General features: G+C 46.4%; 1 protein-coding gene across 1 annotated transcript in view; it reads left to right on the forward strand.

Annotated features, from left to right (window-relative positions):
• The window catches only part of LOC139377987 (protein piccolo-like), a 153,085-nt gene that overhangs the window by 22,714 nt on the left and 105,939 nt on the right, over positions 1-24,432 (forward strand). Inside the window, exons 8-14 of the mRNA XM_071120551.1 lie at positions 2,773-2,973; positions 3,979-4,704; positions 7,953-9,884; positions 13,152-15,083; positions 18,322-20,253; positions 23,473-24,032; positions 24,246-24,355. Of these exons, the coding sequence (XP_070976652.1) occupies positions 2,773-2,973; positions 3,979-4,704; positions 7,953-9,884; positions 13,152-15,083; positions 18,322-20,253; positions 23,473-24,032; positions 24,246-24,355 (7,393 nt within the window). The remainder of the gene's footprint in view (positions 1-2,772; positions 2,974-3,978; positions 4,705-7,952; positions 9,885-13,151; positions 15,084-18,321; positions 20,254-23,472; positions 24,033-24,245; positions 24,356-24,432) is intronic.

A 24,432-nucleotide genomic window follows, 5' to 3' on the forward strand; every position in this document is an offset into this window, starting at 1 on the left:
ACAGTGATTGATCGACAAGTAATTTTGCATGCCAAACAACCCCAGGCAATGTTAGTAGCCTATTTAAACTGCACACTCTGCCCAGCTTTGTTTTGGTTGTTTTACTTTAAACAATCAGTATGGTCATTTTTAGATTTAAACTCAGCAAAAACAGAAACGTCCCTTTTTCAGGACCCTGTCTTTCAAAGATAATTTGTAAAAATCCAAATAACTTCACATATCTTCATTGTAAAGGGTTTGAACACTGTTTCCCATGCTTGTTCAATGAACCAGGAACAATTTATGAACATGCACCTGTGGAACGTTCATTAATACACTAACAGCTTACAGGCGGTAGGCAATCAAGGTCACCGTTATAAAAACTTAGGACACTAAGAGGCCTTTCTACTGACTCTGAAAAACACCAAAAGAAAGATGCCCAGGGTCCCTGCTCATCTGCGTGAACATGCCTTAGGCATGCTGCAAGGAGGCATGAGGACTGCAGATGTGGCCAGGGCAATAAATTGCAATGTCCGTACTGTGAGACGCCTAAGACAGTGCTACAGGGAGATAGGACGGAGAGCTGATCATCCTCGCAGTGGCATACCACGTGTAACAACACCTGCGCAGGATCGGTATATCCGAACATCACACCTGAGGGACAGGTACAGGATGGCAACAACAACTGCCCGGGTTACACCAGGAACGCACAATCCCTCCATCAGCGCTCTGACAGTCCTCAATATTCTGAGAGAGGCTGGACTGAGGGCTTGTAGGCCTGTTGTAAGGCAGTTCCTCACCAGACATCACCGGCAACAACGTTGCCTATGGGCACAAACCCAGCGTCGCTGGACCAGACAGGACTGGCAAAAAGTGCTCTTCACTGACTAGTCATAGTTTTGTCTCATAGAATAAAATGAATGTGGAATGACTCGAGCACTATGGTATTGATAATCTGCAGGGATTTATGGCAGAGATGGTCGGATTTGAGTTTATCGTTGAAGGAACGAGCGTTACACCAAGGCCCGTACTCTGGAGCGGGATCGATTTGGAGGTGGAGGGTCCGTCATGGTCTGGGGCGGTGTGTCACAGCATGATCGGACTGAGCTTGTTGTCATTGCAGGCAATCTCAACACTGTGCGTTACAGGGAAGACATCCTCCTCCCTCATGTGGTACCCTTCCTGCAGGCTCATCCTGACATTACCCTCCAGCATGACAATGGCTCCAGCCATACTGCTTGTTCTATGCGTGATTTCCTGCAAGACATGAACATCAGTGTTCTGCCATGGCCAGCGAAGATCCCGGATCTCAATCCCATTGAGCACGTCTGGGACCTGTTGGATCGGAGGGTGAGGGCTAGGGCCATTCCCCCCAGAAATGTCCGGGAACTTGCAGGTGCCTTGGTGGAAGAGTGGGGTAACATCTCACAGCAGAACGGGCAAATCTGGTGCAGTCCATGAGGAGGAGATCCACTGCCGTACTTAATGCAGCTGGTGGCCACACCAGACACTGACTATTACTTTTGATTTTGACCCCCCCCCCCCCCCCTTTGTTCAGGGACACATTATTCAATTTCTGTTAGTTCCATTTCTGTAAACTTGTTCAGTTTATGTCTCAGTTGTTGATTCTTGTTATGTACATACAAATATTTACACATGTTAAGTTTGCTGAATATAAATACAGTTCATAGAGAGGACGTTTCTTTTTTTGCTGAGTTTACATGGTAAAGTTGATCATTTCATAACGAGGCCACCAATCCCTTTTGCGAGGCATGCCCTTAGCGTGAGGAGAAGCTCACTCAGTAAAAACTTCCAAACAGTCAAAACCATCTGGTTTTGAGATGGGGGTGAAATCCAAAGTTGTGCTACATATTCATTGGCTTTGCCACAGCAATTATTTTTTACAGTCAATATTAATACATGACTAGCTCAAACACTTAATCTGCAATAATTCCAAGTTAATCAGTGGGTGATGTTGATTTCAGAACCAAAGTGGAGGGACAAAAAACATGCTTCATTGCCCCGCTGATAGTGGTAGTGGGGTGGTATATGCCTAGTCTCCCTTATGGCTCAGGTCAGATGCCTTCATAGTACATAGAACATAGGTATACAGAATTTAAAAACACTTGCACGCACACACACACACACTCTCCCTCACACACACTCTCCCTCACACACACTCTCACACACACACACACACACACACACACACACACACACACACACACACACACACACACACACACACACACAAAGAGAGGAGTCTGCTTCGACAGATCCAGCTCAGAGAGGCCCAGCTCTCCATCAGCAGACAATTTGAATTTAAAATGAATGTGTGTATGCAACAATTGTTAACTCATTGAATCTTTTCCAGCGAACCCAATTGCATCAAATTGTTTCAAACTAAAATGTATCTCATCGGAGCCCATGTGTCTAGCTAGATACCTATCGAATCGTCTTGAAAAGGAAATATTCACATCCTTAGAATATGCATCAGGCTTTAAAATTAGGTTCACAAACAATGAGAGGAAAAACCATGAGGATTTTAGGTCTATGAAGACACTCTATATAGATGTTGTGATCTAATTTTAGATCTTAAGGAATTGTATTAATACGCTGTGATGTAATTATTATAATTTTTTTAGCATCTTTAGATTTAGAGCATAAGACAGTTGTTTTGTATGTTTGTCACAGGTAGTATGCAGTATTTAAATAGCAACTAAGATGAGATATATTATTAATGTTATTATTATTTTTAGTTATTTTTTTATCAACACTGTTATTTTATTTCAGGTGAAGGAATGGCTCTGTCTGACCTGCCAGATGCAGAGAGCACTTGGAGCAGTGGAACCCCCAGGACCTCCCATGATGAAATCCCAACCGTTGCCCAGCATAGTCTCTACACCTGTTGCACTTCAAAAGGAGATTGTCACACCTGCTGCATCTCCAAAGCCGACTCCAGCTCCAGCTAAACCCCAGAAGGAGGAGATCCCAGTACCTGCGGCTGGCCAACAAGAGATCACTCCACCCACTGTACCTCAGGAGACACCAATTCCCGCTGGAACCCCAGCACCAAATACAGACAAAAAGGAGGAGACCCCACCACTAGGATCCTCACAAAATAAACAAGCTTCACCTGCTCTGGCTGAGAAGGAGAATCAAGAACCTATAATTGTACAGAAACCAGTGGACCAACCAATTCCAGCCACACCCAAAACCAGTGGAGCTGCTACACCTGTACAGCAGCCAGAAAAGCAAACTCCTCCACTGCAACAGCCTGCTTCAAAGGCATCCCAACAAGTACAGCCCCAGCAAGCTCCAAAGCCAGACCTCGAAACTGCTCCCCTAAATGAGCCATTGACTCCTGCTTCAGAGAAAGAGAAGAAGAACCCAGCACCATGGTCACCACAGAAGGAATTATCTCCAGCAGTGGCTTCACAGCAGGACAAAACGCCAGTGGACAAATCAACTCCAACCACTGTCCAACACCCTCCACACCAAGAGACTCCACAACAACAAGAGCAACAACGTCAGCCTCTATCAGGGACACCGAAAGGAGAGCCTGGGAAGCCTCAACAACTGCTTCCAAAAGGTGGAGCCTCTTATGCAAAATCTGTACCACCGCCACAGGCCCAGCCCCCCAAGCAGGAGTCAGGAGGCTTCTTTGGCTTTGGTGGTGCTAAATCTCAGCCTGCTCAGTCAAAGCCTGAAGACTCAGTGTCTGGTAAGATGCTTGGCTTTGGCTCCTCTATCTTCAGCTCTGCATCCACTTTGATCACCTCAGCTGTTCAGGATGAGCACCGCACCACACCTCCAGTTTCCCCCAAGGTGTCTATGACTCCTGCTTTAGTGAAAGAGACCCCAGCAGCAGGCTCGTCACAGAAGAAAGAGGTATCCCCGACAGTGGTTTGCCAGCAGGACCAGAAGCCAGTGGACAGACCGACTCCAACACTTGTCCAACAACCTCCACAACAGAAGACTCTACAACAACAAGGACAGCCCTCAGCAGAGGCACCAAAATCAGAGCCTGATATATCAATAGTTGAAGCTGCTACAGCAGCAGACACTCAAAATCCGGCAAGCCCAGTGCCTGCTCAGAAGGCTCCACTGGAGAATCGGAGAACATCAGAACCTCATAAATCACCACAGCAGCCCAGCCCTGGGCGTAGGGAGAGTAGTGCCTTCCCAGCCACAAAGCAACCCCCCAAGCAGGATTCAGGAGGCTTATTTGGCTTTGGAGGTCCCAAATCTCAGTCTGCCTCCTCAAAGCCTGAAGAGTCAGTGTCTGGGAAGATGTTTGGCTTTGGCTCGTCCATCTTCAGCTCTGCCTCCACTTTGATAACATCAGTTGTTCAGGACGAGCCCCGCACCACACCGCCAGCTTCCCCCAAGATGTCTGCACTGGCCCAGACCTCCCCCAAGATGCCCCCTGCAAAGGAGACCAAACTACCTGCTGCTCAGAAAGCAGAGGAGAAGAAAGCAGCGCATCCCCAGAAGGCCAATGTCCCCCCATCAGTACATGCCAAAGTGGACCAACCCCCATCAGCTCCTCCAAAGGGTACAGCATCCTCCCAACCAGCACCCAAAGTAGGCCAATCTACCTGTCCACTCTGCAAGGTGGAACTCAACAAGGGCTCCAAGGACCCTCCCAACTACAACACCTGCACAGAATGCAAGAACACTGTCTGCAACCTCTGTGGATTTAACCCCATGCCACATGAAACAGTAAGTAAATAGTATATGTTTCATCAAATTAGTTAGGCTTCTCTAAAATAACTGTTGTGTCTTTGAGTATTTTGGCAAGGTTTTGACATTCATGTTCATCTGCTACTGATCACATTTAACATATTGTTCGGTGCATGACTTTTGTCTGAAGGGGTTTGGAGTACATCGTGGCTCCCATATTCTACAGAATATGCTAGGGATGTAACATTCACCGAAACGCATCGGCCCCTGATTCAATGTTCAAGATGCAAGTGCATCAGTCCACGGATCCCAAACCAATCCAAATGTAGCATGCATCGTTCAAAAAATAGATTCTAAAGTTATGAATTCATGGTTCACAAGTATTTTTTGCTCATATTACATTCTTTCTACCGTCGGAAAATATCTCTTATCTTGTAACAACTGATGCGTCCTCTCTTGTTCAGTGTGGAACTGCATGTAAGTGTGTTGACAGTGATTGATCGACAAGTAATTTTGCATGCCAAACAACCCCAGGCAATGTTAGTAGCCTATTTAAACTGCACACTCTGCCCAGCTTTGTTTTGGTTGTTTTACTTTAAACAATCAGTATGGTCATTTTTAGATTTAAACTCAGCAAAAACAGAAACGTCCCTTTTTCAGGACCCTGTCTTTCAAAGATAATTTGTAAAAATCCAAATAACTTCACATATCTTCATTGTAAAGGGTTTGAACACTGTTTCCCATGCTTGTTCAATGAACCAGGAACAATTTATGAACATGCACCTGTGGAACGTTCATTAATACACTAACAGCTTACAGGCGGTAGGCAATCAAGGTCACCGTTATAAAAACTTAGGACACTAAGAGGCCTTTCTACTGACTCTGAAAAACACCAAAAGAAAGATGCCCAGGGTCCCTGCTCATCTGCGTGAACATGCCTTAGGCATGCTGCAAGGAGGCATGAGGACTGCAGATGTGGCCAGGGCAATAAATTGCAATGTCCGTACTGTGAGACGCCTAAGACAGTGCTACAGGGAGATAGGACGGAGAGCTGATCATCCTCGCAGTGGCATACCACGTGTAACAACACCTGCGCAGGATCGGTATATCCGAACATCACACCTGAGGGACAGGTACAGGATGGCAACAACAACTGCCCGGGTTACACCAGGAACGCACAATCCCTCCATCAGCGCTCTGACAGTCCTCAATATTCTGAGAGAGGCTGGACTGAGGGCTTGTAGGCCTGTTGTAAGGCAGTTCCTCACCAGACATCACCGGCAACAACGTTGCCTATGGGCACAAACCCAGCGTCGCTGGACCAGACAGGACTGGCAAAAAGTGCTCTTCACTGACTAGTCATAGTTTTGTCTCATAGAATAAAATGAATGTGGAATGACTCGAGCACTATGGTATTGATAATCTGCAGGGATTTATGGCAGAGATGGTCGGATTTGAGTTTATCGTTGAAGGAACGAGCGTTACACCAAGGCCCGTACTCTGGAGCGGGATCGATTTGGAGGTGGAGGGTCCGTCATGGTCTGGGGCGGTGTGTCACAGCATGATCGGACTGAGCTTGTTGTCATTGCAGGCAATCTCAACACTGTGCGTTACAGGGAAGACATCCTCCTCCCTCATGTGGTACCCTTCCTGCAGGCTCATCCTGACATTACCCTCCAGCATGACAATGGCTCCAGCCATACTGCTTGTTCTATGCGTGATTTCCTGCAAGACATGAACATCAGTGTTCTGCCATGGCCAGCGAAGATCCCGGATCTCAATCCCATTGAGCACGTCTGGGACCTGTTGGATCGGAGGGTGAGGGCTAGGGCCATTCCCCCCAGAAATGTCCGGGAACTTGCAGGTGCCTTGGTGGAAGAGTGGGGTAACATCTCACAGCAGAACGGGCAAATCTGGTGCAGTCCATGAGGAGGAGATCCACTGCCGTACTTAATGCAGCTGGTGGCCACACCAGACACTGACTATTACTTTTGATTTTGACCCCCCCCCCCCCCCCCCCCTTTGTTCAGGGACACATTATTCAATTTCTGTTAGTTCCATTTCTGTAAACTTGTTCAGTTTATGTCTCAGTTGTTGATTCTTGTTATGTACATACAAATATTTACACATGTTAAGTTTGCTGAATATAAATACAGTTCATAGAGAGGACGTTTCTTTTTTTGCTGAGTTTACATGGTAAAGTTGATAATTTCATAACGAGGCCACCAATCCCTTTTGCGAGGCATGCCCTTAGCGTGAGGAGAAGCTCACTCAGTAAAAACTTCCAAACAGTCAAAACCATCTGGTTTTGAGATGGGGGTGAAATCCAAAGTTGTGCTACATATTCATTGGCTTTGCCACAGCAATTATTTTTTACAGTCAATATTAATACATGACTAGCTCAAACACTTAATCTGCAATAATTCCAAGTTAATCAGTGGGTGATGTTGATTTCAGAACCAAAGTGGAGGGACAAAAAACATGCTTCATTGCCCCGCTGATAGTGGTAGTGGGGTGGTATATGCCTAGTCTCCCTTATGGCTCAGGTCAGATGCCTTCATAGTACATAGAACATAGGTATACAGAATTTAAAAACACTTGCACGCACACACACACACACTCTCCCTCACACACACTCTCCCTCACACACACACACACACACACACACACACACACACACACACACACACACACACACACACACACACACACACACACACACACACACACACACACACACACACACACAGAGAGGAGTCTGCTTCGACAGATCCAGCTCAGAGAGGCCCAGCTCTCCATCAGCAGACAATTTGAATTTAAAATGAATGTGTGTATGCAACAATTGTTAACTCATTGAATCTTTTCCAGCGAACCCAATTGCATCAAATTGTTTCAAACTAAAATGTATCTCATCGGAGCCCATGTGTCTAGCTAGATACCTATCGAATCGTCTTGAAAAGGAAATATTCACATCCTTAGAATATGCATCAGGCTTTAAAATTAGGTTCACAAACAATGAGAGGAAAAACCATGAGGATTTTAGGTCTATGAAGACACTCTATATAGATGTTGTGATCTAATTTTAGATCTTAAGGAATTGTATTAATACGCTGTGATGTAATTATTATAATTTTTTTAGCATCTTTAGATTTAGAGCATAAGACAGTTGTTTTGTATGTTTGTCACAGGTAGTATGCAGTATTTAAATAGCAACTAAGATGAGATATATTATTAATGTTATTATTATTTTTAGTTATTTTTTTATCAACACTGTTATTTTATTTCAGGTGAAGGAATGGCTCTGTCTGACCTGCCAGATGCAGAGAGCACTTGGAGCAGTGGAACCCCCAGGACCTCCCATGATGAAATCCCAACCGTTGCCCAGCATAGTCTCTACACCTGTTGCACTTCAAAAGGAGATTGTCACACCTGCTGCATCTCCAAAGCCGACTCCAGCTCCAGCTAAACCCCAGAAGGAGGAGATCCCAGTACCTGCGGCTGGCCAACAAGAGATCACTCCACCCACTGTACCTCAGGAGACACCAATTCCCGCTGGAACCCCAGCACCAAATACAGACAAAAAGGAGGAGACCCCACCACTAGGATCCTCACAAAATAAACAAGCTTCACCTGCTCTGGCTGAGAAGGAGAATCAAGAACCTATAATTGTACAGAAACCAGTGGACCAACCAATTCCAGCCACACCCAAAACCAGTGGAGCTGCTACACCTGTACAGCAGCCAGAAAAGCAAACTCCTCCACTGCAACAGCCTGCTTCAAAGGCATCCCAACAAGTACAGCCCCAGCAAGCTCCAAAGCCAGACCTCGAAACTGCTCCCCTAAATGAGCCATTGACTCCTGCTTCAGAGAAAGAGAAGAAGAACCCAGCACCATGGTCACCACAGAAGGAATTATCTCCAGCAGTGGCTTCACAGCAGGACAAAACGCCAGTGGACAAATCAACTCCAACCACTGTCCAACACCCTCCACACCAAGAGACTCCACAACAACAAGAGCAACAACGTCAGCCTCTATCAGGGACACCGAAAGGAGAGCCTGGGAAGCCTCAACAACTGCTTCCAAAAGGTGGAGCCTCTTATGCAAAATCTGTACCACCGCCACAGGCCCAGCCCCCCAAGCAGGAGTCAGGAGGCTTCTTTGGCTTTGGTGGTGCTAAATCTCAGCCTGCTCAGTCAAAGCCTGAAGACTCAGTGTCTGGTAAGATGCTTGGCTTTGGCTCCTCTATCTTCAGCTCTGCATCCACTTTGATCACCTCAGCTGTTCAGGATGAGCACCGCACCACACCTCCAGTTTCCCCCAAGGTGTCTATGACTCCTGCTTTAGTGAAAGAGACCCCAGCAGCAGGCTCGTCACAGAAGAAAGAGGTATCCCCGACAGTGGTTTGCCAGCAGGACCAGAAGCCAGTGGACAGACCGACTCCAACACTTGTCCAACAACCTCCACAACAGAAGACTCTACAACAACAAGGACAGCCCTCAGCAGAGGCACCAAAATCAGAGCCTGATATATCAATAGTTGAAGCTGCTACAGCAGCAGACACTCAAAATCCGGCAAGCCCAGTGCCTGCTCAGAAGGCTCCACTGGAGAATCGGAGAACATCAGAACCTCATAAATCACCACAGCAGCCCAGCCCTGGGCGTAGGGAGAGTAGTGCCTTCCCAGCCACAAAGCAACCCCCCAAGCAGGATTCAGGAGGCTTATTTGGCTTTGGAGGTCCCAAATCTCAGTCTGCCTCCTCAAAGCCTGAAGAGTCAGTGTCTGGGAAGATGTTTGGCTTTGGCTCGTCCATCTTCAGCTCTGCCTCCACTTTGATAACATCAGTTGTTCAGGACGAGCCCCGCACCACACCGCCAGCTTCCCCCAAGATGTCTGCACTGGCCCAGACCTCCCCCAAGATGCCCCCTGCAAAGGAGACCAAACTACCTGCTGCTCAGAAAGCAGAGGAGAAGAAAGCAGCGCATCCCCAGAAGGCCAATGTCCCCCCATCAGTACATGCCAAAGTGGACCAACCCCCATCAGCTCCTCCAAAGGGTACAGCATCCTCCCAACCAGCACCCAAAGTAGGCCAATCTACCTGTCCACTCTGCAAGGTGGAACTCAACAAGGGCTCCAAGGACCCTCCCAACTACAACACCTGCACAGAATGCAAGAACACTGTCTGCAACCTCTGTGGATTTAACCCCATGCCACATGAAACAGTAAGTAAATAGTATATGTTTCATCGAATTAGTTAGGCTTCTCTAAAATAACTGTTGTGTCTTTGAGTATTTTGGCAAGGTTTTGACATTCATGTTCATCTGCTACTGATCACATTTAACATATTGTTCGGTGCATGACTTTTGTCTGAAGGGGTTTGGAGTACATCGTGGCTCCCATATTCTACAGAATATGCTAGGGATGTAACATTCACCGAAACGCATCGGCCCCTGATTCCATGTTCAAGATGCAAGTGCATCAGTCCACGGATCCCAAACCAATCCAAATGTAGCATGCATCGTTCAAAAAATAGATTCTAAAGTTATGAATTCATGGTTCACGAGTATTTTTTGCTCATATTACATTCTTTCTACCGTCGGAAAATATCTCTTATCTTGTAACAACTGATGCGTCCTCTCTTGTTCAGTGTGGAACTGCATGTAAGTGTGTTGACAGTGATTGATCGACAAGTAATTTTGCATGCCAAACAACCCCAGGCAATGTTAGTAGCCTATTTAAACTGCACACTCTGCCCAGCTTTGTTTTGGTTGTTTTACTTTAAACAATCAGTATGGTCATTTTTAGATTTAAACTCAGCAAAAACAGAAACGTCCCTTTTTCAGGACCCTGTCTTTCAAAGATAATTTGTAAAAATCCAAATAACTTCACATATCTTCATTGTAAAGGGTTTGAACACTGTTTCCCATGCTTGTTCAATGAACCAGGAACAATTTATGAACATGCACCTGTGGAACGTTCATTAATACACTAACAGCTTACAGGCGGTAGGCAATCAAGGTCACCGTTATAAAAACTTAGGACACTAAGAGGCCTTTCTACTGACTCTGAAAAACACCAAAAGAAAGATGCCCAGGGTCCCTGCTCATCTGCGTGAACATGCCTTAGGCATGCTGCAAGGAGGCATGAGGACTGCAGATGTGGCCAGGGCAATAAATTGCAATGTCCGTACTGTGAGACGCCTAAGACAGTGCTACAGGGAGATAGGACGGAGAGCTGATCATCCTCGCAGTGGCATACCACGTGTAACAACACCTGCGCAGGATCGGTATATCCGAACATCACACCTGAGGGACAGGTACAGGATGGCAACAACAACTGCCCGGGTTACACCAGGAACGCACAATCCCTCCATCAGCGCTCTGACAGTCCTCAATATTCTGAGAGAGGCTGGACTGAGGGCTTGTAGGCCTGTTGTAAGGCAGTTCCTCACCAGACATCACCGGCAACAACGTTGCCTATGGGCACAAACCCAGCGTCGCTGGACCAGACAGGACTGGCAAAAAGTGCTCTTCACTGACTAGTCATAGTTTTGTCTCATAGAATAAAATGAATGTGGAATGACTCGAGCACTATGGTATTGATAATCTGCAGGGATTTATGGCAGAGATGGTCGGATTTGAGTTTATCGTTGAAGGAACGAGCGTTACACCAAGGCCCGTACTCTGGAGCGGGATCGATTTGGAGGTGGAGGGTCCGTCATGGTCTGGGGCGGTGTGTCACAGCATGATCGGACTGAGCTTGTTGTCATTGCAGGCAATCTCAACACTGTGCGTTACAGGGAAGACATCCTCCTCCCTCATGTGGTACCCTTCCTGCAGGCTCATCCTGACATTACCCTCCAGCATGACAATGGCTCCAGCCATACTGCTTGTTCTATGCGTGATTTCCTGCAAGACATGAACATCAGTGTTCTGCCATGGCCAGCGAAGATCCCGGATCTCAATCCCATTGAGCACGTCTGGGACCTGTTGGATCGGAGGGTGAGGGCTAGGGCCATTCCCCCCAGAAATGTCCGGGAACTTGCAGGTGCCTTGGTGGAAGAGTGGGGTAACATCTCACAGCAGAACGGGCAAATCTGGTGCAGTCCATGAGGAGGAGATCCACTGCCGTACTTAATGCAGCTGGTGGCCACACCAGACACTGACTATTACTTTTGATTTTGACCCCCCCCCCCCCCCCCTTTGTTCAGGGACACATTATTCAATTTCTGTTAGTTCCATTTCTGTAAACTTGTTCAGTTTATGTCTCAGTTGTTGATTCTTGTTATGTACATACAAATATTTACACATGTTAAGTTTGCTGAATATAAATACAGTTCATAGAGAGGACGTTTCTTTTTTTGCTGAGTTTACATGGTAAAGTTGATAATTTCATAACGAGGCCACCAATCCCTTTTGCGAGGCATGCCCTTAGCGTGAGGAGAAGCTCACTCAGTAAAAACTTCCAAACAGTCAAAACCATCTGGTTTTGAGATGGGGGTGAAATCCAAAGTTGTGCTACATATTCATTGGCTTTGCCACAGCAATTATTTTTTACAGTCAATATTAATACATGACTAGCTCAAACACTTAATCTGCAATAATTCCAAGTTAATCAGTGGGTGATGTTGATTTCAGAACCAAAGTGGAGGGACAAAAAACATGCTTCATTGCCCCGCTGATAGTGGTAGTGGGGTGGTATATGCCTAGTCTCCCTTATGCTCTAGTCTCCCTTATGGCTCAGGTCAGATGCCTTCATAGTACATAGAACATAGGTATACAGAATTTAAAAACACTTGCACGCACACACACACACACTCTCCCTCACACACACTCTCCCTCACACACACACACACACACACACACACACACACACACACACACACACACACACACACACACACACACACACACACACACACACACACACACACACACACACACACAACAAAGAGAGGAGTCTGCTTCGACAGATCCAGCTCAGAGAGGCCCAGCTCTCCATCAGCAGACAATTTGAATTTAAAATGAATGTGTGTATGCAACAATTGTTAACTCATTGAATCTTTTCCAGCGAACCCAATTGCATCAAATTGTTTCAAACTAAAATGTATCTCATCGGAGCCCATGTGTCTAGCTAGATACCTATCGAATCGTCTTGAAAAGGAAATATTCACATCCTTAGAATATGCATCAGGCTTTAAAATTAGGTTCACAAACAATGAGAGGAAAAACCATGAGGATTTTAGGTCTATGAAGACACTCTATATAGATGTTGTGATCTAATTTTAGATCTTAAGGAATTGTATTAATACGCTGTGATGTAATTATTATAATTTTTTTAGCATCTTTAGATTTAGAGCATAAGACAGTTGTTTTGTATGTTTGTCACAGGTAGTATGCAGTATTTAAATAGCAACTAAGATGAGATATATTATTAATGTTATTATTATTTTTAGTTATTTTTTTATCAACACTGTTATTTTATTTCAGGTGAAGGAATGGCTCTGTCTGACCTGCCAGATGCAGAGAGCACTTGGAGCAGTGGAACCCCCAGGACCTCCCATGATGAAATCCCAACCGTTGCCCAGCATAGTCTCTACACCTGTTGCACTTCAAAAGGAGATTGTCACACCTGCTGCATCTCCAAAGCCGACTCCAGCTCCAGCTAAACCCCAGAAGGAGGAGATCCCAGTACCTGCGGCTGGCCAACAAGAGATCACTCCACCCACTGTACCTCAGGAGACACCAATTCCCGCTGGAACCCCAGCACCAAATACAGACAAAAAGGAGGAGACCCCACCACTAGGATCCTCACAAAATAAACAAGCTTCACCTGCTCTGGCTGAGAAGGAGAATCAAGAACCTATAATTGTACAGAAACCAGTGGACCAACCAATTCCAGCCACACCCAAAACCAGTGGAGCTGCTACACCTGTACAGCAGCCAGAAAAGCAAACTCCTCCACTGCAACAGCCTGCTTCAAAGGCATCCCAACAAGTACAGCCCCAGCAAGCTCCAAAGCCAGACCTCGAAACTGCTCCCCTAAATGAGCCATTGACTCCTGCTTCAGAGAAAGAGAAGAAGAACCCAGCACCATGGTCACCACAGAAGGAATTATCTCCAGCAGTGGCTTCACAGCAGGACAAAACGCCAGTGGACAAATCAACTCCAACCACTGTCCAACACCCTCCACACCAAGAGACTCCACAACAACAAGAGCAACAACGTCAGCCTCTATCAGGGACACCGAAAGGAGAGCCTGGGAAGCCTCAACAACTGCTTCCAAAAGGTGGAGCCTCTTATGCAAAATCTGTACCACCGCCACAGGCCCAGCCCCCCAAGCAGGAGTCAGGAGGCTTCTTTGGCTTTGGTGGTGCTAAATCTCAGCCTGCTCAGTCAAAGCCTGAAGACTCAGTGTCTGGTAAGATGCTTGGCTTTGGCTCCTCTATCTTCAGCTCTGCATCCACTTTGATCACCTCAGCTGTTCAGGATGAGCACCGCACCACACCTCCAGTTTCCCCCAAGGTGTCTATGACTCCTGCTTTAGTGAAAGAGACCCCAGCAGCAGGCTCGTCACAGAAGAAAGAGGTATCCCCGACAGTGGTTTGCCAGCAGGACCAGAAGCCAGTGGACAGACCGACTCCAACACTTGTCCAACAACCTCCACAACAGAAGACTCTACAACAACAAGGACAGCCCTCAGCAGAGGCACCAAAATCAGAGCCTGATATATCAATAGTTGAAGCTGCTACAGCAGCAGACACTCAAAATCCGGCAAGCCCAGTGCCTGCTCAGAAGGCTCCACTGGAGAATCGGAGAACATCAGAACCTCATAAATCACCACAGCAGCCCAGCCCTGGGCGTAGGGAGAGTAGTGCCTTCCCAGCCACAAAGCAACCCCCCAAGCAGGATTCAGGAGGCTTATTTGGCTTTGGAGGTCCCAAATCTCAGTCTGCCTCCTCAAAGCCTGAAGAGTCAGTGTCTGGGAAGATGTTTGGCTTTGGCTCGTCCATCTTCAGCTCTGCCTCCACTTTGATAACATCAGTTGTTCAGGACGAGCCCCGCACCACACCGCCAGCTTCCCCCAAGATGTCTGCACTGGCCCAGACCTCCCCCAAGATGCCCCCTGCAAAGGAGACCAAACTACCTGCTGCTCAGAAAGCAGAGGAGAAGAAAGCAGCGCATCCCCAGAAGGCCAATGTCCCCCCATCAGTACATGCCAAAGTGGACCAACCCCCATCAGCTCCTCCAAAGGGTACAGCATCCTCCCAACCAGCACCCAAAGTAGGCCAATCTACCTGTCCACTCTGCAAGGTGGAACTCAACAAGGGCTCCAAGGACCCTCCCAACTACAACACCTGCACAGAATGCAAGAACACTGTCTGCAACCTCTGTGGATTTAACCCCATGCCACATGAAACAGTAAGTAAATAGTATATGTTTCATCGAATTAGTTAGGCTTCTCTAAAATAACTGTTGTGTCTTTGAGTATTTTGGCAAGGTTTTGACATTCATGTTCATCTGCTACTGATCACATTTAACATATTGTTCGGTGCATGACTTTTGTCTGAAGGGGTTTGGAGTACATCGTGGCTCCCATATTCTACAGAATATGCTAGGGATGTAACATTCACCGAAACGCATCGGCCCCTGATTCCATGTTCAAGATGCAAGTGCATCAGTCCACGGATCCCAAACCAATCCAAATGTAGCATGCATCGTTCAAAAAATAGATTCTAAAGTTATGAATTCATGGTTCACGAGTATTTTTTGCTCATATTACATTCTTTCTACCGTCGGAAAATATCTCTTATCTTGTAACAACTGATGCGTCCTCTCTTGTTCAGTGTGGAACTGCATGTAAGTGTGTTGACAGTGATTGATCGACAAGTAATTTTGCATGCCAAACAACCCCAGGCAATGTTAGTAGCCTATTTAAACTGCACACTCTGCCCAGCTTTGTTTTGGTTGTTTTACTTTAAACAATCAGTATGGTCATTTTTAGATTTAAACTCAGCAAAAACAGAAACGTCCCTTTTTCAGGACCCTGTCTTTCAAAGATAATTTGTAAAAATCCAAATAACTTCACATATCTTCATTGTAAAGGGTTTGAACACTGTTTCCCATGCTTGTTCAATGAACCAGGAACAATTTATGAACATGCACCTGTGGAACGTTCATTAATACACTAACAGCTTACAGGCGGTAGGCAATCAAGGTCACCGTTATAAAAACTTAGGACACTAAGAGGCCTTTCTACTGACTCTGAAAAACACCAAAAGAAAGATGCCCAGGGTCCCTGCTCATCTGCGTGAACATGCCTTAGGCATGCTGCAAGGAGGCATGAGGACTGCAGATGTGGCCAGGGCAATAAATTGCAATGTCCGTACTGTGAGACGCCTAAGACAGTGCTACAGGGAGATAGGACGGAGAGCTGATCATCCTCGCAGTGGCATACCACGTGTAACAACACCTGCGCAGGATCGGTATATCCGAACATCACACCTGAGGGACAGGTACAGGATGGCAACAACAACTGCCCGGGTTACACCAGGAACGCACAATCCCTCCATCAGCGCTCTGACAGTCCTCAATATTCTGAGAGAGGCTGGACTGAGGGCTTGTAGGCCTGTTGTAAGGCAGTTCCTCACCAGACATCACCGGCAACAACGTTGCCTATGGGCACAAACCCAGCGTCGCTGGACCAGACAGGACTGGCAAAAAGTGCTCTTCACTGACTAGTCATAGTTTTGTCTCATAGAATAAAATGAATGTGGAATGACTCGAGCACTATGGTATTGATAATCTGCAGGGATTTATGGCAGAGATGGTCGGATTTGAGTTTATCGTTGAAGGAACGAGCGTTACACCAAGGCCCGTACTCTGGAGCGGGATCGATTTGGAGGTGGAGGGTCCGTCATGGTCTGGGGCGGTGTGTCACAGCATGATCGGACTGAGCTTGTTGTCATTGCAGGCAATCTCAACACTGTGCGTTACAGGGAAGACATCCTCCTCCCTCATGTGGTACCCTTCCTGCAGGCTCATCCTGACATTACCCTCCAGCATGACAATGGCTCCAGCCATACTGCTTGTTCTATGCGTGATTTCCTGCAAGACATGAACATCAGTGTTCTGCCATGGCCAGCGAAGATCCCGGATCTCAATCCCATTGAGCACGTCTGGGACCTGTTGGATCGGAGGGTGAGGGCTAGGGCCATTCCCCCCAGAAATGTCCGGGAACTTGCAGGTGCCTTGGTGGAAGAGTGGGGTAACATCTCACAGCAGAACGGGCAAATCTGGTGCAGTCCATGAGGAGGAGATCCACTGCCGTACTTAATGCAGCTGGTGGCCACACCAGACACTGACTATTACTTTTGATTTTGACCCCCCCCCCCCCCTTTGTTCAGGGACACATTATTCAATTTCTGTTAGTTCCATTTCTGTAAACTTGTTCAGTTTATGTCTCAGTTGTTGATTCTTGTTATGTACATACAAATATTTACACATGTTAAGTTTGCTGAATATAAATACAGTTCATAGAGAGGACGTTTCTTTTTTTGCTGAGTTTACATGGTAAAGTTGATAATTTCATAACGAGGCCACCAATCCCTTTTGCGAGGCATGCCCTTAGCGTGAGGAGAAGCTCACTCAGTAAAAACTTCCAAACAGTCAAAACCATCTGGTTTTGAGATGGGGGTGAAATCCAAAGTTGTGCTACATATTCATTGGCTTTGCCACAGCAATTATTTTTTACAGTCAATATTAATACATGACTAGCTCAAACACTTAATCTGCAATAATTCCAAGTTAATCAGTGGGTGATGTTGATTTCAGAACCAAAGTGGAGGGACAAAAAACATGCTTCATTGCCCCGCTGATAGTGGTAGTGGGGTGGTATATGCCTAGTCTCCCTTATGGCTCAGGTCAGATGCCTTCATAGTACATAGAACATAGGTATACAGAATTTAAAAACACTTGCACGCACACACACACACACTCTCCCTCACACACACTCTCCCTCACACACACACACACACACACACACACACACACACACACACACACACACACACACACACACACACACACACACACACACACACACACACACACACAAACAAAGAGAGGAGTCTGCTTCGACAGATCCAGCTCAGAGAGGCCCAGCTCTCCATCAGCAGACAATTTGAATTTAAAATGAATGTGTGTATGCAACAATTGTTAACTCATTGAATCTTTTCCAGCGAACCCAATTGCATCAAATTGTTTCAAACTAAAATGTATCTCATCGGAGCCCATGTGTCTAGCTAGATACCTATCGAATCGTCTTGAAAAGGAAATATTCACATCCTTAGAATATGCATCAGGCTTTAAAATTAGGTTCACAAACAATGAGAGGAAAAACCATGAGGATTTTAGGTCTATGAAGACACTCTATATAGATGTTGTGATCTAATTTTAGATCTTAAGGAATTGTATTAATACGCTGTGATGTAATTATTATAATTTTTTTAGCATCTTTAGATTTAGAGCATAAGACAGTTGTTTTGTATGTTTGTCACAGGTAGTATGCAGTATTTAAATAGCAACTAAGATGAGATATATTATTAATGTTATTATTATTTTTAGTTATTTTTTTATCAACACTGTTATTTTATTTCAGGTGAAGGAATGGCTCTGTCTGACCTGCCAGATGCAGAGAGCACTTGGAGCAGTGGAACCCCCAGGACCTCCCATGATGAAATCCCAACCGTTGCCCAGCATAGTCTCTACACCTGTTGCACTTCAAAAGGAGATTGTCACACCTGCTGCATCTCCAAAGCCGACTCCAGCTCCAGCTAAACCCCAGAAGGAGGAGATCCCAGTACCTGCGGCTGGCCAACAAGAGATCACTCCACCCACTGTACCTCAGGAGACACCAATTCCCGCTGGAACCCCAGCACCAAATACAGACAAAAAGGAGGAGACCCCACCACTAGGATCCTCACAAAATAAACAAGCTTCACCTGCTCTGGCTGAGAAGGAGAATCAAGAACCTATAATTGTACAGAAACCAGTGGACCAACCAATTCCAGCCACACCCAAAACCAGTGGAGCTGCTACACCTGTACAGCAGCCAGAAAAGCAAACTCCTCCACTGCAACAGCCTGCTTCAAAGGCATCCCAACAAGTACAGCCCCAGCAAGCTCCAAAGCCAGACCTCGAAACTGCTCCCCTAAATGAGCCATTGACTCCTGCTTCAGAGAAAGAGAAGAAGAACCCAGCACCATGGTCACCACAGAAGGAATTATCTCCAGCAGTGGCTTCACAGCAGGACAAAACGCCAGTGGACAAATCAACTCCAACCACTGTCCAACACCCTCCACACCAAGAGACTCCACAACAACAAGAGCAACAACGTCAGCCTCTATCAGGGACACCGAAAGGAGAGCCTGGGAAGCCTCAACAACTGCTTCCAAAAGGTGGAGCCTCTTATGCAAAATCTGTACCACCGCCACAGGCCCAGCCCCCCAAGCAGGAGTCAGGAGGCTTCTTTGGCTTTGGTGGTGCTAAATCTCAGCCTGCTCAGTCAAAGCCTGAAGACTCAGTGTCTGGTAAGATGCTTGGCTTTGGCTCCTCTATCTTCAGCTCTGCATCCACTTTGATCACCTCAGCTGTTCAGGATGAGCACCGCACCACACCTCCAGTTTCCCCCAAGGTGTCTATGACTCCTGCTTTAGTGAAAGAGACCCCAGCAGCAGGCTCGTCACAGAAGAAAGAGGTATCCCCGACAGTGGTTTGCCAGCAGGACCAGAAGCCAGTGGACAGACCGACTCCAACACTTGTCCAACAACCTCCACAACAGAAGACTCTACAACAACAAGGACAGCCCTCAGCAGAGGCACCAAAATCAGAGCCTGATATATCAATAGTTGAAGCTGCTACAGCAGCAGACACTCAAAATCCGGCAAGCCCAGTGCCTGCTCAGAAGGCTCCACTGGAGAATCGGAGAACATCAGAACCTCATAAATCACCACAGCAGCCCAGCCCTGGGCGTAGGGAGAGTAGTGCCTTCCCAGCCACAAAGCAACCCCCCAAGCAGGATTCAGGAGGCTTATTTGGCTTTGGAGGTCCCAAATCTCAGTCTGCCTCCTCAAAGCCTGAAGAGTCAGTGTCTGGGAAGATGTTTGGCTTTGGCTCGTCCATCTTCAGCTCTGCCTCCACTTTGATAACATCAGTTGTTCAGGACGAGCCCCGCACCACACCGCCAGCTTCCCCCAAGATGTCTGCACTGGCCCAGACCTCCCCCAAGATGCCCCCTGCAAAGGAGACCAAACTACCTGCTGCTCAGAAAGCAGAGGAGAAGAAAGCAGCGCATCCCCAGAAGGCCAATGTCCCCCCATCAGTACATGCCAAAGTGGACCAACCCCCATCAGCTCCTCCAAAGGGTACAGCATCCTCCCAACCAGCACCCAAAGTAGGCCAATCTACCTGTCCACTCTGCAAGGTGGAACTCAACAAGGGCTCCAAGGACCCTCCCAACTACAACACCTGCACAGAATGCAAGAACACTGTCTGCAACCTCTGTGGATTTAACCCCATGCCACATGAAACAGTAAGTAAATAGTATATGTTTCATCGAATTAGTTAGGCTTCTCTAAAATAACTGTTGTGTCTTTGAGTATTTTGGCAAGGTTTTGACATTCATGTTCATCTGCTACTGATCACATTTAACATATTGTTCGGTGCATGACTTTTGTCTGAAGGGGTTTGGAGTACATCGTGGCTCCCATATTCTACAGAATATGCTAGGGATGTAACATTCACCGAAACGCATCGGCCCCTGATTCCATGTTCAAGATGCAAGTGCATCAGTCCACGGATCCCAAACCAATCCAAATGTAGCATGCATCGTTCAAAAAATAGATTCTAAAGTTATGAATTCATGGTTCACGAGTATTTTTTGCTCATATTACATTCTTTCTACCGTCGGAAAATATCTCTTATCTTGTAACAACTGATGCGTCCTCTCTTGTTCAGTGTGGAACTGCATGTAAGTGTGTTGACAGTGATTGATCGACAAGTAATTTTGCATGCCAAACAACCCCAGGCAATGTTAGTAGCCTATTTAAACTGCACACTCTGCCCAGCTTTGTTTTGGTTGTTTTACTTTAAACAATCAGTATGGTCATTTTTAGATTTAAACTCAGCAAAAACAGAAACGTCCCTTTTTCAGGACCCTGTCTTTCAAAGATAATTTGTAAAAATCCAAATAACTTCACATATCTTCATTGTAAAGGGTTTGAACACTGTTTCCCATGCTTGTTCAATGAACCATGAACAATTTATGAACATGCACCTGTGGAACGTTCATTAATACACTAACAGCTTACAGGCGGTAGGCAATCAAGGTCACCGTTATAAAAACTTAGGACACTAAGAGGCCTTTCTACTGACTCTGAAAAACACCAAAAGAAAGATGCCCAGGGTCCCTGCTCATCTGCGTGAACATGCCTTAGGCATGCTGCAAGGAGGCATGAGGACTGCAGATGTGGCCAGGGCAATAAATTGCAATGTCCGTACTGTGAGACGCCTAAGACAGTGCTACAGGGAGATAGGACGGAGAGCTGATCATCCTCGCAGTGGCATACCACGTGTAACAACACCTGCGCAGGATCGGTATATCCGAACATCACACCTGAGGGACAGGTACAGGATGGCAACAACAACTGCCCGGGTTACACCAGGAACGCACAATCCCTCCATCAGCGCTCTGACAGTCCTCAATATTCTGAGAGAGGCTGGACTGAGGGCTTGTAGGCCTGTTGTAAGGCAGTTCCTCACCAGACATCACCGGCAACAACGTTGCCTATGGGCACAAACCCAGCGTCGCTGGACCAGACAGGACTGGCAAAAAGTGCTCTTCACTGACTAGTCATAGTTTTGTCTCATAGAATAAAATGAATGTGGAATGACTCGAGCACTATGGTATTGATAATCTGCAGGGATTTATGGCAGAGATGGTCGGATTTGAGTTTATCGTTGAAGGAACGAGCGTTACACCAAGGCCCGTACTCTGGAGCGGGATCGATTTGGAGGTGGAGGGTCCGTCATGGTCTGGGGCGGTGTGTCACAGCATGATCGGACTGAGCTTGTTGTCATTGCAGGCAATCTCAACACTGTGCGTTACAGGGAAGACATCCTCCTCCCTCATGTGGTACCCTTCCTGCAGGCTCATCCTGACATTACCCTCCAGCATGACAATGGCTCCAGCCATACTGCTTGTTCTATGCGTGATTTCCTGCAAGACATGAACATCAGTGTTCTGCCATGGCCAGCGAAGATCCCGGATCTCAATCCCATTGAGCACGTCTGGGACCTGTTGGATCGGAGGGTGAGGGCTAGGGCCATTCCCCCCAGAAATGTCCGGGAACTTGCAGGTGCCTTGGTGGAAGAGTGGGGTAACATCTCACAGCAGAACGGGCAAATCTGGTGCAGTCCATGAGGAGGAGATCCACTGCCGTACTTAATGCAGCTGGTGGCCACACCAGACACTGACTATTACTTTTGATTTTGACCCCCCCCCCCCTTTGTTCAGGGACACATTATTCAATTTCTGTTAGTTCCATTTCTGTAAACTTGTTCAGTTTATGTCTCAGTTGTTGATTCTTGTTATGTACATACAAATATTTACACATGTTAAGTTTGCTGAATATAAATACAGTTCATAGAGAGGACGTTTCTTTTTTTGCTGAGTTTACATGGTAAAGTTGATAATTTCATAACGAGGCCACCAATCCCTTTTGCGAGGCATGCCCTTAGCGTGAGGAGAAGCTCACTCAGTAAAAACTTCCAAACAGTCAAAACCATCTGGTTTTGAGATGGGGGTGAAATCCAAAGTTGTGCTACATATTCATTGGCTTTGCCACAGCAATTATTTTTTACAGTCAATATTAATACATGACTAGCTCAAACACTTAATCTGCAATAATTCCAAGTTAATCAGTGGGTGATGTTGATTTCAGAACCAAAGTGGAGGGACAAAAAACATGCTTCATTGCCCCGCTGATAGTGGTAGTGGGGTGGTATATGCCTAGTCTCCCTTATGGCTCAGGTCAGATGCCTTCATAGTACATAGAACATAGGTATACAGAATTTAAAAACACTTGCACGCACACACACACACACTCTCCCTCACACACACTCTCCCTCACACACACACACACACACACACACACACACACACACACACACACACACACACACACACACACACACACACACACACACACACAAGAGAGGAGTCTGCTTCGACAGATCCAGCTCAGAGAGGCCCAGCTCTCCATCAGCAGACAATTTGAATTTAAAATGAATGTGTGTATGCAACAATTGTTAACTCATTGAATCTTTTCCAGCGAACCCAATTGCATCAAATTGTTTCAAACTAAAATGTATCTCATCGGAGCCCATGTGTCTAGCTAGATACCTATCGAATCGTCTTGAAAAGGAAATATTCACATCCTTAGAATATGCATCAGGCTTTAAAATTAGGTTCACAAACAATGAGAGGAAAAACCATGAGGATTTTAGGTCTATGAAGACACTCTATATAGATGTTGTGATCTAATTTTAGATCTTAAGGAATTGTATTAATACGCTGTGATGTAATTATTATAATTTTTTTAGCATCTTTAGATTTAGAGCATAAGACAGTTGTTTTGTATGTTTGTCACAGGTAGTATGCAGTATTTAAATAGCAACTAAGATGAGATATATTATTAATGTTATTATTATTTTTAGTTATTTTTTTATCAACACTGTTATTTTATTTCAGGTGAAGGAATGGCTCTGTCTGACCTGCCAGATGCAGAGAGCACTTGGAGCAGTGGAACCCCCAGGACCTCCCATGATGAAATCCCAACCGTTGCCCAGCATAGTCTCTACACCTGTTGCACTTCAAAAGGAGATTGTCACACCTGCTGCATCTCCAAAGCCGACTCCAGCTCCAGCTAAACCCCAGAAGGAGGAGATCCCAGTACCTGCGGCTGGCCAACAAGAGATCACTCCACCCACTGTACCTCAGGAGACACCAATTCCCGCTGGAACCCCAGCACCAAATACAGACAAAAAGGAGGAGACCCCACCACTAGGATCCTCACAAAATAAACAAGCTTCACCTGCTCTGGCTGAGAAGGAGAATCAAGAACCTATAATTGTACAGAAACCAGTGGACCAACCAATTCCAGCCACACCCAAAACCAGTGGAGCTGCTACACCTGTACAGCAGCCAGAAAAGCAAACTCCTCCACTGCAACAGCCTGCTTCAAAGGCATCCCAACAAGTACAGCCCCAGCAAGCCCCAAAGCCAGACCTCGAAACTGCTCCCCTAAATGAGCCATTGACTCCTGCTTCAGAGAAAGAGAAGAAGAACCCAGCACCATGGTCACCACAGAAGGAATTATCTCCAGCAGTGGCTTCACAGCAGGACAAAACGCCAGTGGACAAATCAACTCCAACCACTGTCCAACACCCTCCACACCAAGAGACTCCACAACAACAAGAGCAACAACGTCAGCCTCTATCAGGGACACCGAAAGGAGAGCCTGGGAAGCCTCAACAACTGCTTCCAAAAGGTGGAGCCTCTTATGCAAAATCTGTACCACCGCCACAGGCCCAGCCCCCCAAGCAGGAGTCAGGAGGCTTCTTTGGCTTTGGTGGTGCTAAATCTCAGCCTGCTCAGTCAAAGCCTGAAGACTCAGTGTCTGGTAAGATGCTTGGCTTTGGCTCCTCTATC

Source organism: Oncorhynchus clarkii, chromosome 2 (genome assembly GCF_045791955.1).
Source record: "Oncorhynchus clarkii lewisi isolate Uvic-CL-2024 chromosome 2, UVic_Ocla_1.0, whole genome shotgun sequence".
Classification (NCBI taxonomy): domain Eukaryota; kingdom Metazoa; phylum Chordata; class Actinopteri; order Salmoniformes; family Salmonidae; genus Oncorhynchus; species Oncorhynchus clarkii.